This window comes from Lipotes vexillifer, unplaced genomic scaffold (genome assembly GCF_000442215.2).
Source record: "Lipotes vexillifer unplaced genomic scaffold, Lipotes_vexillifer_v1.1 scaffold24, whole genome shotgun sequence".
Lineage (NCBI taxonomy): Eukaryota > Metazoa > Chordata > Mammalia > Artiodactyla > Lipotidae > Lipotes > Lipotes vexillifer.
This window is the reverse complement of record NW_006782914.1, coordinates 2,958,030-2,970,696: the sequence shown is the minus strand read 5'-3', so window position 1 is coordinate 2,970,696 and position 12,667 is coordinate 2,958,030. Positions and strand designations below refer to the sequence as shown.

General features: G+C 42.0%; 1 protein-coding gene across 1 annotated transcript in view; it reads right to left on the bottom strand.

Moving 5' to 3' along the window:
* Positions 1–12,667, bottom strand: part of FBN1 (fibrillin 1) — a 255,338-nt gene that overhangs the window by 84,729 nt on the left and 157,942 nt on the right. The window contains exons 21-31 of the mRNA XM_007455563.1: positions 11,680–11,805; positions 10,995–11,114; positions 10,635–10,772; positions 9,759–9,809; positions 7,974–8,099; positions 5,703–5,930; positions 3,865–3,990; positions 3,617–3,745; positions 2,674–2,799; positions 2,444–2,569; positions 1,156–1,278 (exon numbers count right to left, since the gene is read on the bottom strand). Of these exons, the coding sequence (XP_007455625.1) occupies positions 1,156–1,278; positions 2,444–2,569; positions 2,674–2,799; positions 3,617–3,745; positions 3,865–3,990; positions 5,703–5,930; positions 7,974–8,099; positions 9,759–9,809; positions 10,635–10,772; positions 10,995–11,114; positions 11,680–11,805 (1,419 nt within the window). The remainder of the gene's footprint in view (positions 1–1,155; positions 1,279–2,443; positions 2,570–2,673; positions 2,800–3,616; positions 3,746–3,864; positions 3,991–5,702; positions 5,931–7,973; positions 8,100–9,758; positions 9,810–10,634; positions 10,773–10,994; positions 11,115–11,679; positions 11,806–12,667) is intronic.

Here is a 12,667-nt window from a genome sequence, read left to right as displayed (position 1 = left end):
TAATAAAATGTAATAAACATTTAGGTAAAGTCCAAACTCAAGGAAAAAAAAAAGACCACCATTTAATTGGCACTTCTATCTCTGATACAAATTTATCAATCAAAAATGATTATGAATCTTATTTTTCTAATTGTCCAATTTAAATGCCTAATGTCCATTATTTGCTGTTTTACAGATATTTTAAGGTAAAAAATGCTTGAAATAAGCATATCTGCTTAGATTTTCAAAATTTAATTTTTATAGCTAAATTTATATCTAGGGCTTTTAACGTAGATTTTACTAGGTCCAATAAAATAACTTGGGTTCCTAAACCCAAGTTTTCTTCTTAACCTGAGCCAAAATTAAAATCTACATTACCCACTTCATTTCCCATCTCCGGCTGATTACATGGCTCTTCTAGCCCATGTGATACAACAGGCAGTGTAAATTAGACCAGCAGTTCTCAAATTTTAGCACAAATCCAAAATCACTTGGAAGGCTTGTGAAAACAGACTACTGAGATGCCACCGTAGGAGTTTCTGATTCAGTAGGTCTGGGGTGGGGCCTGAGATTTTGCATTTCTAACACTTTCTCAGGTGGTACTGAGGCTGCCCGTCGAAGGAACACACACTGAGTAGCACTGAAATAGGCCATGAGATCAGATTCTTCAAAACTCTGATCAATCAAGAAAATTTTTTTTTTTTTTTTTTTTTTTGCGGTACGCGGGCCTCTCACTGTTGTGGCCTCTCCCGTTGCGGAGCACAGGCTCCGGACGCGCAGGCTCAGCGGCCATGGCTCACAGGCCCAGCCGCTCCGTGGCATGTGGGATCTTCCCGGACCGGGGCGCGAACCCTTGTCCCCTGCATCGGCAGGCGGACCCTCAACCACTGCGCCACCAGGGAAGCCCAAGAAAATGTATTTTATATTCCACTTATTGAGCATGTACCAGGAACTATGCTGAGTGCTGTACATACTCTTCCACACAGGCAATCTGAACCCCATTTTATAGATGAGGGATCAGATGCCTCGATGGTTTTCATTGAGGACGCACAGCCAAAAAAGTGACAAAACAAAGAGTTGAATTCAGGACTGTCTGACTCCAAAGCCCAGGCCCTGAACCACTCTACATAGGGACCTGTTAGTGAGAGAGTTCCCAGGAAGCTAAAACTGACTTACCAGTGCAGGACCTCTGGTCAGGCATTAGTGCGAATCCTGGCTGACAGCTACATTCATAGCTACCTTCAGAGTTTGTGCAGAAGGTCTCACAGCCACCGTTCATTATGCTGCATTCATCGATGTCTAAGAAAAAGGAAAATAATATCACCTTCCTCTGTGTTTGTGATGATGGCACATGTTTGAAGTTTCCAGGTATGTATGGGTCAAATAAAACAAAACAAAATACAAAATTATAAAAGCATCCCAGGGCAACTGCAAGTCACTGCATTGTTTGGTTCCTTCAACAAATGTTAACTACACCTACTATGTGCTACAGATAAGAATATAACAGTGAATGAGATGGACACTCTCCCTGCCTTCATAATATTTATCCTGCAGTTGGGGAGTTAGATGAACACAACATATGGTGTGCCACACACAATGCAGGAGAAGTGCTGGGCGCTAGAACATATCTCAGTGACAACAATGGGCACGTGGGTGAAATTCTCTGGGTCACAGATTCCGTTACAAACTTGACATTCAGTTTGGCTGAGGTTCCAGTCCTTTTCAAGGACCTGAGCTGGAGTTCTGAGTTGTCCTGGGCCATGCTTCAGAAGAATTTGGGCTGATTTATGATTCTGGGTAGAAACCATGTGAGACTTGGCAGTTCCACATGGGGTATACCTCAAACCAAGGAAAAACTGGCTGTTTCTACAAAGTTTCACTTTGACTCTAAAGCCATGGGACTTTCTGTGCCACTCTTCCCAGCACAACTAAACCTCCTAAGGCCCAGCCACAAAGCAAAACGCTTGTCCCACAAAACCTCATTTTTAAGGACTGCCAGACTTGGCCTCTATTGCATTGTAAGCTATAAACATGCTATGGTCTTCTTCCCAATAATTATTCTTTGGAATCTCTGAGCTGCTCCAAACCACCTAAGGGTGGAGATCACACCCTAAGCTTTCTGTCTTCCTCCTGGCACTCACCAGGCTGCGTTTATTTCAGGCGGTACTTAGTAACCACTGGCTGATGTGCCTGGGTGTGCATAGGCAGAAACCAAGCGTGTGCTACCGTTCACTAGTCAAAGCAGCATGGGTCAAATTATACTTGCTAGAGCTAAAACACTGTACAGCCTTCACTGAATTGGTTCTTTAAACAGATGGGGAAGGTGAGAGCTAAAGATCGTGAGCCACCATGAGAAGACCTTTCCCTCCAGAAAAACAGGAAAGATTAAGTAAAAGTAACTAGTGATGGAAACAGAACTCAAAAGAAACTAAAGAAAATAAATAACATACCATACAGAACTTACCAACACAAAACAGCCTGTCGGGGGTGGAGTGGTAGCCGGGGTTGCAGGCACACTGGTACTTCCCTATGAGGTTCACGCAGCGGCCGTGGGGGCAGAGGTGCGCACTCAGTTCACACTCGTTGATGTCTGTATAGAAGATGAGAATACCGAGCACCCCGCCGTTAGGCCTCGGACTCTGGCAGGGGTGTGGGCCGAACAACTGCCGGCAGGTAAGTGGTCTTCCTCCTTACCTATACATGCTGAGATGTTGGGGGACAGCTGATGGCCAGGAGGACACTCACAGCGGTAACTTCCCTCAGTGTTTAGGCACACGCCTCCTCGGCACAGCAGAGGATCCCTCTGACACTCGTCAATATCTGCAAAGTGGAAATGACCCCTGTTGAAGCTGTGGGTGGTCGTCCTGCCAGGGCCCCACGACCAGGCCAGTGCACTCATTGCCCAGTTGCTGGGAGTTCTGGCTGCTAATGGCTCACAGGTTTCCTTGTTGGAGAACCGCTATCCACCTCACTCAGAAATGCCTGGGAGGTGAGAAATTACACCCCGCTCCCATGCTGGGGGCTGCCCATGGCCAATAACTGCTTGAACTGACGTGGGAGTATAAAATCTCAGCCTCCTGGCCTTGAGGTGGGACAGCTTTCGGTACTATTCACACTCCAAGGCCCCTGTGGGATCAGGTTAAAGCTAAAATCCAGTCGAACAACTTGCTTCTCTTCTTCCCCTGCCCTAAGCTGCTTCCCTCACTTCTTTACAGGTTCGTCCTAAGAGCACTCCCGCAAAAAATACCCCCATCTCAGTCCTGTTGCTAGGGAACCTGATCTAATGAAACTATCTTAATCAATCTCCTTTTCTAAAAATGATGAACAGAAACCCTAGAATGTGACCCCTAATATAGCTTATGTTTGAATCGTTCTCTCTTCCCTGGGGTGTCTATTCCAGGTGTTAAACTCACTTCTCAGGGACCCATACCTGGTGTCTGAGGCCACCCGCTGCCCCAGAGCATGAATTCCCTCATTCCTTCCACATGTCAGTCTCCCTCTGCCACAGTCCAATGCGTGACTCACTGGTCAGGAGACCAGCGCACTGGGGGAGCAGGAGGAACCGACATAGGCGATGAGTCACCAAAGCTTCTTGGAATATTTCTTCCCTGGGCTGATCAAGTGGTCACGCACTCACCCATGCAGTTCTTCATCATCATGAATCCACTTTCGTAGCCTTCATCGCACTTGCACTCAAAGTCCCCGGGGGTGTTCACGCACTGGCCTCGGCCACAGAGGTCGGGAGATATGCGGCATTCATCGATGTCTGCACAAAAGCAGCAAGTGGCAGCAGATGAGCCTCAGGATAGCTTTACTTCTTGTGGCAACATGTTTAAGACCAAGAGTTCCAAAGGGTATCCCTCCAGGGTGAGCCCCTTCACTGACCTGTGCAGTTCCTTTCTTCAGAATCCAGAGCAAAGCCACTGTCACACCTGCACTTGAAGCTGCCGATGGTGTTTCTGCACTTGCCATGGGTGCAGAGGGTGGGAATCATCTTGCACTCATTGATGTCTTCAAGGAAAATTAAATGTGGGAAAAGTCCATAAGTGACCAATTAGGAGATCTCAACACCCCACTTTAAACCCAGGAAGTTAGAGGGTCTTGGTCATACTCATTTTAAAAAATGTGTGGTGATCCATGAGAAATAGGACTTTGTAAACAGATCTAGACTTTTAAACTTCTACATTTTAGAAAGTATTATTGAAGAAGTGAAGAGTGGGTTTATTTGGACTTCTAAAGGCCCAGCACACACCAAACGCTGAACTATTTTCCGAATGAAAGAATAAGAAATTCTAAACCACTAGTGTCTACATGTAAGGCATGTGGAAGATTTTCAAATATACTGTCCTACAGCAAGCAATTGAGTATGTAGTGGAATGAGATATTCACTTATGCTTTCTGATGCTTTTTTTTAATACCTAAAAATAAGAATTTCAAAGGAGATGCCATTTATAATTTTAACTCCTTACAAATGATGTATACTATTTAAAACATGTTCTCAAAGAATGTGTACAAATTTAAAATATTTTCTCAATTAATATGAAGTTGGCATTAATATAATTAACATGTACCAGAGTTCCTTGGAGACTGCATATGTAACATGTAATTTGAGTAATCTGAGTTTCCCCTTTTAGGGGCCTTTCTAAAGCAAGACCTAGAGCTCGAGAAATACAAGTTCATTTCTACCTAATGTCATGAGATACAGAACTGGCAGATTAAATCTCAAGAACATCTAGTCCTTCTGTGGCAATGGATTGCCGCAGCTTTTGTAAGCAAATCATCCAAGTTCCTTTGAATTTACTTAAAGAGACATTTCAGAGGGCCGTCTAGAAACTGTCTCTCTAGACAGCACAGTTTTAAGCCCAGGATATCTTCAACCAAATGCTCAGTCGAAAAAAAGTCTACACTTTTTAATATAAGGATAATTAAGTGATATTTATATACTCATTTCCCATTTTTAGAAATTCATTTAGTTATGGAGTACAATAAGTAGGTCCAGACACAATGGGCAACCGACACAAAACTCTATACTGAGAACATAAGCTGGGCCTCCCTGAATAATCGGAATTCTGAGAAACCAATTATGATTTTTCCATATGCTGAAGTAAACAAGGTCTGTATCATTGTGCATAAGAAGTTAACTCAATTTTGGAATTAGATTAAATCTGTAACTTCCTTTTTTTTTTTTTTTTTTTTTTACATGGGTTTTATATTATAGCATAAGAAAATAAAATTTGAAATATAAGTCACTGGAGTGTTTGCCATAGGAATGAATTTTGCTGTATTTGGACAAAGAGGACCTGTCACTGGGTCTCTCACACCATTATCTACAGTCAGGTGGACCACAGTGACTTGGATGCTTCAAATCAGCAGATAAAGTTTACCCCTAGGGCTTTAGCAGATGGCATAAACATCTCCCAATAAGATTTTTCTTTCGTTTATGCTTAGCTTTAGGATAGTATGAAAATCTATTTAACGCTTAACAGTGACTACATGGGAGAGGCAAGTGACTCAGGAAGTCCTGAGATGTAGAAAAAGAAAATCCGTGACAGAGTGAACATTTTGCCGTATAAAATTCAGAAATCAAAGAAGGCACGCTGAAATGATCCAGGGATGACCGCATTGATGACATTCATTGTAATTCTGTCAGTAGAACTCTGTGCTCCTGAAAATGCATCCTTTTGACCTAACAGAAGAGTAATCAACCACTGAAACCACTGTACCTTTGAAGAAAGGCTTTCCATTTGTAATTTCTTTTGTGGCGAATCCAGGTCCTCTGGGACAGAGTTCCTCGAACTCAGGTGTGTTCCTCAGGGGACACTCCTCGCACTCCTCGGTCCCCCAGGCTGCCCCGACGGAGCAGCAGCAGGCATCCATGCGGTGGCGGCCAACCACGGGCAAGGTGCACTCCTCATCCTCGTACCCCAGGAAGCAGGTTTCCAGGCGGATATCTGCCAGAGGGAACGAACGGAGGGAAGCTGAGGAGAGCTGCTCTGTTCTCACTGCCGCAAACTGCCAACGTTGTGTTAGGCAAAGTACAGGACATAGTACTGTACAAAGTACAGGACAAAGTACATAACGATTTACTACAAACTTATTGACTGAAATTAATTTTTTTTCCTCCAAGGAACCTAGGCTTGGTGGTGGGTTTTCCCTCTTTTTTTTTTTTTTTTTTTTTTTTTTATGGTACGCGGGCCTCTCACTGTTGTGGCCTCTCCCATTGCGGAGCACAGGCTCCGGACACGCAGGCTCAGCGGCCATGGCTCATGGGCCCAGCCGCTTCGCGGCATGTGGGATCCTCCCGGACCGGGGCACGAACCCGTGTCCCCTGCATCGGCAGGCGGACTCTCAACCACTGCGCCACCAGGGAAGCCCGGTTTTCCTTCTTAATAAAGACTCTTAGCTGGCAGCTCCTATTTATGTGCACCTCTTCTTGTGGCAAGTATCCTTTGAACTCTAGGTATTTTCTGATAATTCTACATAAGGAGCAGTGTTCGAAGAAATCCTGCAATGCTCTTTTGGGAGATGTTTTCTCCCTGTACAGACCATGCCTATTACCAGTGCATGCACTTCATGATGTCTTGACATCTCCTGTCTAGCTGAAAGCCAACCGCAGTCTTTATTGTTGGAGAACATCTCAGCTAGCACCAGCACCTTATTCTCAGATCCACTTCATTTTTGGAGAGGTGGAATAGTAAACTCTGAAATGAGGACTGCCCTACTTGTGATTAAAGAGGAAAAGCAGCAAAGAAAAGCCATCCACTCCTCTTCTCAAGTATTTCTTTCACCTCAACATGTGCTTTTGTGCACATTCTTCTGGATACTTGTGGGAGTGTGAGCTTCCTTTAATGTTAGAAAGCTACTGAAGCCTTCTGAGCAACTTCACATCTGGGTGGCCTCTATTAATTAAGATGGTTAATTTCAAAATGAATCCTAAACTAAACACTGAAGCATGTTTCAACTGGAGAACCTGGAAAAGCGTTCTCATTACATGCTGATACCTCCTAAACAAAGGAGCTGAGACTCAGAATAGGATTAACTGACATCCATAGTTATGAAAAGACTCTAGCCTCTGAATTCCAGCTTTTCTATTCTGTATTGCTTACATTATAAACCATAAAGTTTTATATTTAAAGGCTGATTAATCCTAATTCATAAAGGATGCAAATCCCTTAACTGCATGCCACTCTTTCAACCACCTACAGTGGTCCTTCACTAAAGATGCTCTTCAGAGTGGTTTCAGATATACAATATGGCTGAGCATCACTTCCAGAGTCATGGACTCTGAAACCAGTGATCCAAAGGACATATTCCTGGCAGTCAGGAGCCATAGTAGTAACACCAGAATAAGCCTAAGACCCCACAAGCATGACTGGGGGATCTCAAATCTGCTGCCACTATGAGTCCACAGGACAGCTTTCTAAGAATTCAGGGTTTGGTGTACAGACTCTTCCACATCATTGTCACTTGGGTTCTAGCAGTTGTCATGGAGAATCTCATCATGGCTGATACTGACAACAGCCTTTGTTCCCTCAGGTTCACTCCTCAGGCTGTTACACTCTTCACTCCTGATACCCACAAGAGTTTCCTGCAAAGACCTGTCCTTCTGGCTTACAGCAGCCCTGCCTAGCAGGCTAAGGCTACAGTTTCCAATTAAGCAAAAGTGTTCTCCTTACCAGTCACCTAGAATTCTCTGTCCATGGCCCATGGAGGGCAGATTTAAGAGCTCTAGAATAATAACTGTGATGGATAACAATAAAGAACTAAAGTTCCTCTTCACTGACATGTTCTCTACTCTTTTTATACAGAATTAATAAAGAGCTGAGTCAGGAAGGCTATCTGTCAAGGAAACCACAATGCATCCTAATAGAAATGCTGAATTTGGGATGTGTGTGTGTCTGTACTTGGAACCAAATATTCAGCTCTATCCTGTTAACTGAGTTTTTAATAATCGTTAAGAAATATTCATTAGAAAAGTAATGAACAGTATTTACCTAGGCAAATCCTCCCTGTGGCATCCAAAGTCATCCCACTGGGACACTGACACTTAAATGATCCCTTAGAGTTAACACATAAGCCATTTTTGCATACTCCTGGGAACACTTCACATTCATCTATATCTATGAAGGAAAAAAAAGCATGAAGTTAATATATCTGTATAACATCATTCTACTTCATTCCATTCATGGAGTCACATTATTACCACAACTGAAAATATCACTTTAAACCTGGTAAGTTTACAAAACCAGTTTGCCTCCAAATAATTCATGTAGAATTTCTGGGATGTTTGAAAAGCAACCAGACTGAACCCACCTATTACCAAAGATATAACAGTTTCTCCATCAGTCTCAGGGAGTAATTTTTGAGTCGTAAAGACACGGAGCTGGTGGGAGTTCTTGGGGACAGGTCTGGGTACTATAGACATCTCAGGTAAGGCTCCCAGGGGCCGTACAATTAGCTTTATGAGACCAGAGGGCTGCAAGTGAGTAGAGAAAGAGAAGCCTGGTCTTTCAAACTAGCAAAGAAGACGCAGCTTGAAGATGAGCATAGAAAAAAAAAAATCCATCATCGAGGAATATGTGGGGCCAGTCAAAAGAGTCTCCTTTGAGAAGTGCTGAGACATCCCAAGAAAGTGTGTATCAAGTTCTAACTCAGCAATGGTCTCAGGCTGTTCTATCAAAGCCTTGGTGGTCCCAGCTTGAGTTGGGAAGTGGTGGAAGATGCTCATGTTCATTCATTCATCATTCATTGCATCTGTCTCAAATGTACTAGTCCTTCCCAGTTTGCTTAATGGAGAGCATTATGTTCTCTGCACATTTTTTTTGGAAAAATACTCACCATCAAGTTAACCCAAAGAAAGGCACTTACTTGCCAATGCCTAAAAAGGGGAGCGTTAGTCAAGAAACTCACACACACTGTGTCTCTATTTAGAAGAAATAACTTTCCAAGCCAGGGATGTTGAAAAAGATATTCTAAATCTTTCCTCATAAGAGAAATAAATTGGGACGGGGAAATTTACCTTCTTTGGATGGTTTTGTTTTGTTTTGTTCTGACCACTTGTGTACCAAAATGTGCTGCTGAGGTCAGATAACTTATTAACAGTGGGTCTGGACCAGAGAGAGGCCAAAGGATTCAGTCATCATTTGGAAAGCAAGACCTTGGGTGGGGGATGTAGTGTTCCTCTCTATTTTAACTGAGAAAAAAAGTTCATTTAATTCCACATATGGGACTAATTGCTGTTTTAAAATTTTTTTCAGCTGCTGTGTCATGTCAGGTTGTGTTAGTCACCCTGACCTATGTCTATCTGGGACTCCATGAGAAAAAAATCACAGGAAACTGGAGAGAATCCATGTAGACTTTCAAAAACGAGGCAATAGAGTGTGTCCTTCTCATCATCTGTGACCATGAAACAAACAAACAACAACAACAACGACGAAAAACCAGGACAAACCAAGAAAATCGTAAATTTTATAGCCTCATCAAAAACTTCCTTTTCTGTCTTCCTCATAGGTAGCAGTTTGAAATTGTAGTCACTCAAAACTATGGTCAGCCTAAAGCATTTTCAGCCACGCTGCCCTTTGGCCACAGTGATCTGACGCTGGCAGTAGCATATATGCTTGTGAAATTCACGTCTGTTACGTTCGGCAGTTCTCATTATTTTTTTTCCCCTGCTACACATTTCTCACTGGGAAGTTATATGACAGCTTAATCCAGTCCAAGTTAACACAAGCATTCTTCATGCACACGGAAATTTATGATTTATAAATAATCATAAATACCTTCACACTGTGTTCCTTTAATTCTTGAATAGCCTTTACCACATATGGGATCTGTACCAAAAAACAAACAAAAAGCAAAAAACAAATTTGAGATAATGTCCAGACTTCGTATGACATGGTATAAGAAACACGAAAAGAGGAGCTTTAACATTTTATTGCTGTGAATAAGTCTGAGACGACAAAGTGTCTCTGAGATTGCAGAGGTGAAGAAGAATGAAATGTCTCCTTGAATAAAGCTCTTCATCTGAGATATCCTAAAAGACCCAAAGGTACCCTAAAGATCAAACTAAGGTGATGACTAAGAAGGAAACTGACTCGATTTCTCTCTTGCTATTAGCCCTAAAATATGAATCACACTATAGGATTACTGTAACGTGGATGTGGAAAACAAAGTCTAGAACTGGAAGATCTCATGCCCTGCAGCATTCACACTATAAAAATGCACACATTTTTATACCTAAACATTGAATCAGCAAGGCTCTCAAACCTCAGCTTTGCAACAACTTTAGTTTAGTGATGAACAGTGGTGCATTTACATCAGTCATTTTGCGGGGAAGAAAATCTGCGCCTGTAAAAAGTTCAGGACCCCTAATCATGAGGTTCCTGAGAGAGCCAATAGGAATTGCTGATCTAGGAAAGCATCTCCAGATAATTACATTAGTGTGGTGATGGAAAACAATAAATTAGCCAAATCACATAAAATTATTGTCCTTGACACTTCTCTTAGTTTCCTATTCAGCCACATGTTTCACTGAGGTCATCAGAATGAAATATTCTAAAATTCCCGTGTGAACCTAAATGAACAAAGTTCTCGGCTTCCCCTTTCCGAGCAAAGTGCCCAGTGGGCACAGGAGCTGCAGCACCTGCTTCTCTTACCAACTTGGCACGGGGTGCACGGACTCCCCCAGGCAGCACCAAGGGACGAACAACACTGGGACTTTAACGTGGCTCCATTGATGTTGATCTCACATCGCCCATCAATGACAGTCTGCCAACAAGTGCCCTTGATGGTTTCTGCAGGGGCAAGGGGGTGATGATATTGAATAGACAATAGAATCTATATCAAAAATTCAAACATGTGCATTGGAATTACAGCAAGAATAGCATCATGAAACAAGGAATAATGATCATTTAAAACTCTGTTCTTCCATACTGAAACCCTTTTGCAATAAAAGCAGACATTAAATACAGCAGCACTGATAAACATAGGAAAATCATTCTCAGAAAAACAAATACCTATGCAGATGGTTTTTGTTGGATCCAAAGTACTTTCGGAAGAACATTCGCAAATAAAAGAGCCTGGGCTGTTCTTGCAGACTCCGTTAATGCAAGGACTTGATTCACATTCATCGATGTCTGAAACAAAAACAGGTCTACATTACTGCTAAAAACTAGTCTTGGGCACAAATGAATATTTAAACTTTGGTCTCATTTGCTACCACATATTCTTCATTAGATAGTAAAGCTGACCTAGATCGATTTTTTTTTCTAGGCCAGATGGAATGCCAAAAATAATAACTGAGCACATCTCTATGTTCAGCACATGGCTGAATCTTTTTATTCAGAAAATCTGGAGCAAATGTAAGTGTGATTTCTGAATTACTAACTCAAATAGCACATATCTAATATTTTCTTCATCTATTAAATGATGGCAAATAAAATGCCAATTGTAGGCAAATACAAAGTGAATACTTTTAAATGGCATTTGAATGCAAAATAAATGGCAGATAAAATACCAGTTGCAGGTAAGTACCATCAGTAGCTTACAAAGTGCATAGGAGTGTCATTTAGGATCACAGAATCTCAATGAAGTGACACAACTGTCTAAAATAGAATTGACTCTAATTTACCTTCGTTGGTTTTCCAGCGGCATTCCAAAAGGCAGCAAAGTACATGGTATAAGAACAAAAATACATCTTACCTTCACAAGTTTTTAGGTCAGGTTTGTATACAAATCCCTTGGGGCAGGTACAGACAAAACTTCCAGGAGTATTTCTACATTGTCCATTGTCACAGAGTAGACTATTCAATACACATTCATTAATATCTGGAAAACCAAAAAACGTAAACTTCTAAAAGATCCCATCCTTTGCATGCAATTTCTTTGCATTTTTAGGCTTTTTTAGCACAGGCTCCGGACGCGCAGGCTCAGCGGCCACGGCTCACGGGCCCAGCCGCTCCGTGGCATGTGGGACCCTCCGGGACCAGGGCACGAACCCACGTCCCCTGCATCGGCACGTGGACTCCCAACCACTGCGCCAGCAGGGAAGCCCTAGGCTAAGTTTTTAAGGTCATAATGATATGATTAATTCAAGGAAAGAGGCAAAGCTCCTCTACCATTGATCTTCGCTGAAATTACCCATTTTAGGAAAATAGGGGCTTGAGCTGATTATCTATACTAGGTATCTACAAAGTCTAAAGTCACCTGACACTATTGAATTCTCTTCTTTCTTTAGCAGGAAGAAAACCTAGATTTGCTGGAAATCATTAATATTTATATAATTGTTTCACTGTGCCAGAATTAAAAGGACTAATCCTATTGTTTTAAGGAACTAAATAAATATTTAGAGAGTATGGTCCATTTTTGATAAGTATCAGTTCCAGGATGGGTGTCTCTTCTTTAGAATAATTTAAGTGGTCTCCAGTTATGTTTATAAAGTATGAAGCAATCTGTCGAGTTTATAATTGTCATGAGGAATTTAGACTCGAGATTCAGAAAGCTGAGGAAAATTCCTTGCTTTCAGCTGAATAACAGGCAAGTCTGATGCAAAACCAAACTTTCGATATGTATAACTTAGATAATTTAGGAAATGTAGAACTTAAACAGTTTGTTATACCTCTTTGAGCTAAAGTACATCACTCAGCCCACAAAATAGACTGCATATTCACAAGAGACGTTTTATACATTG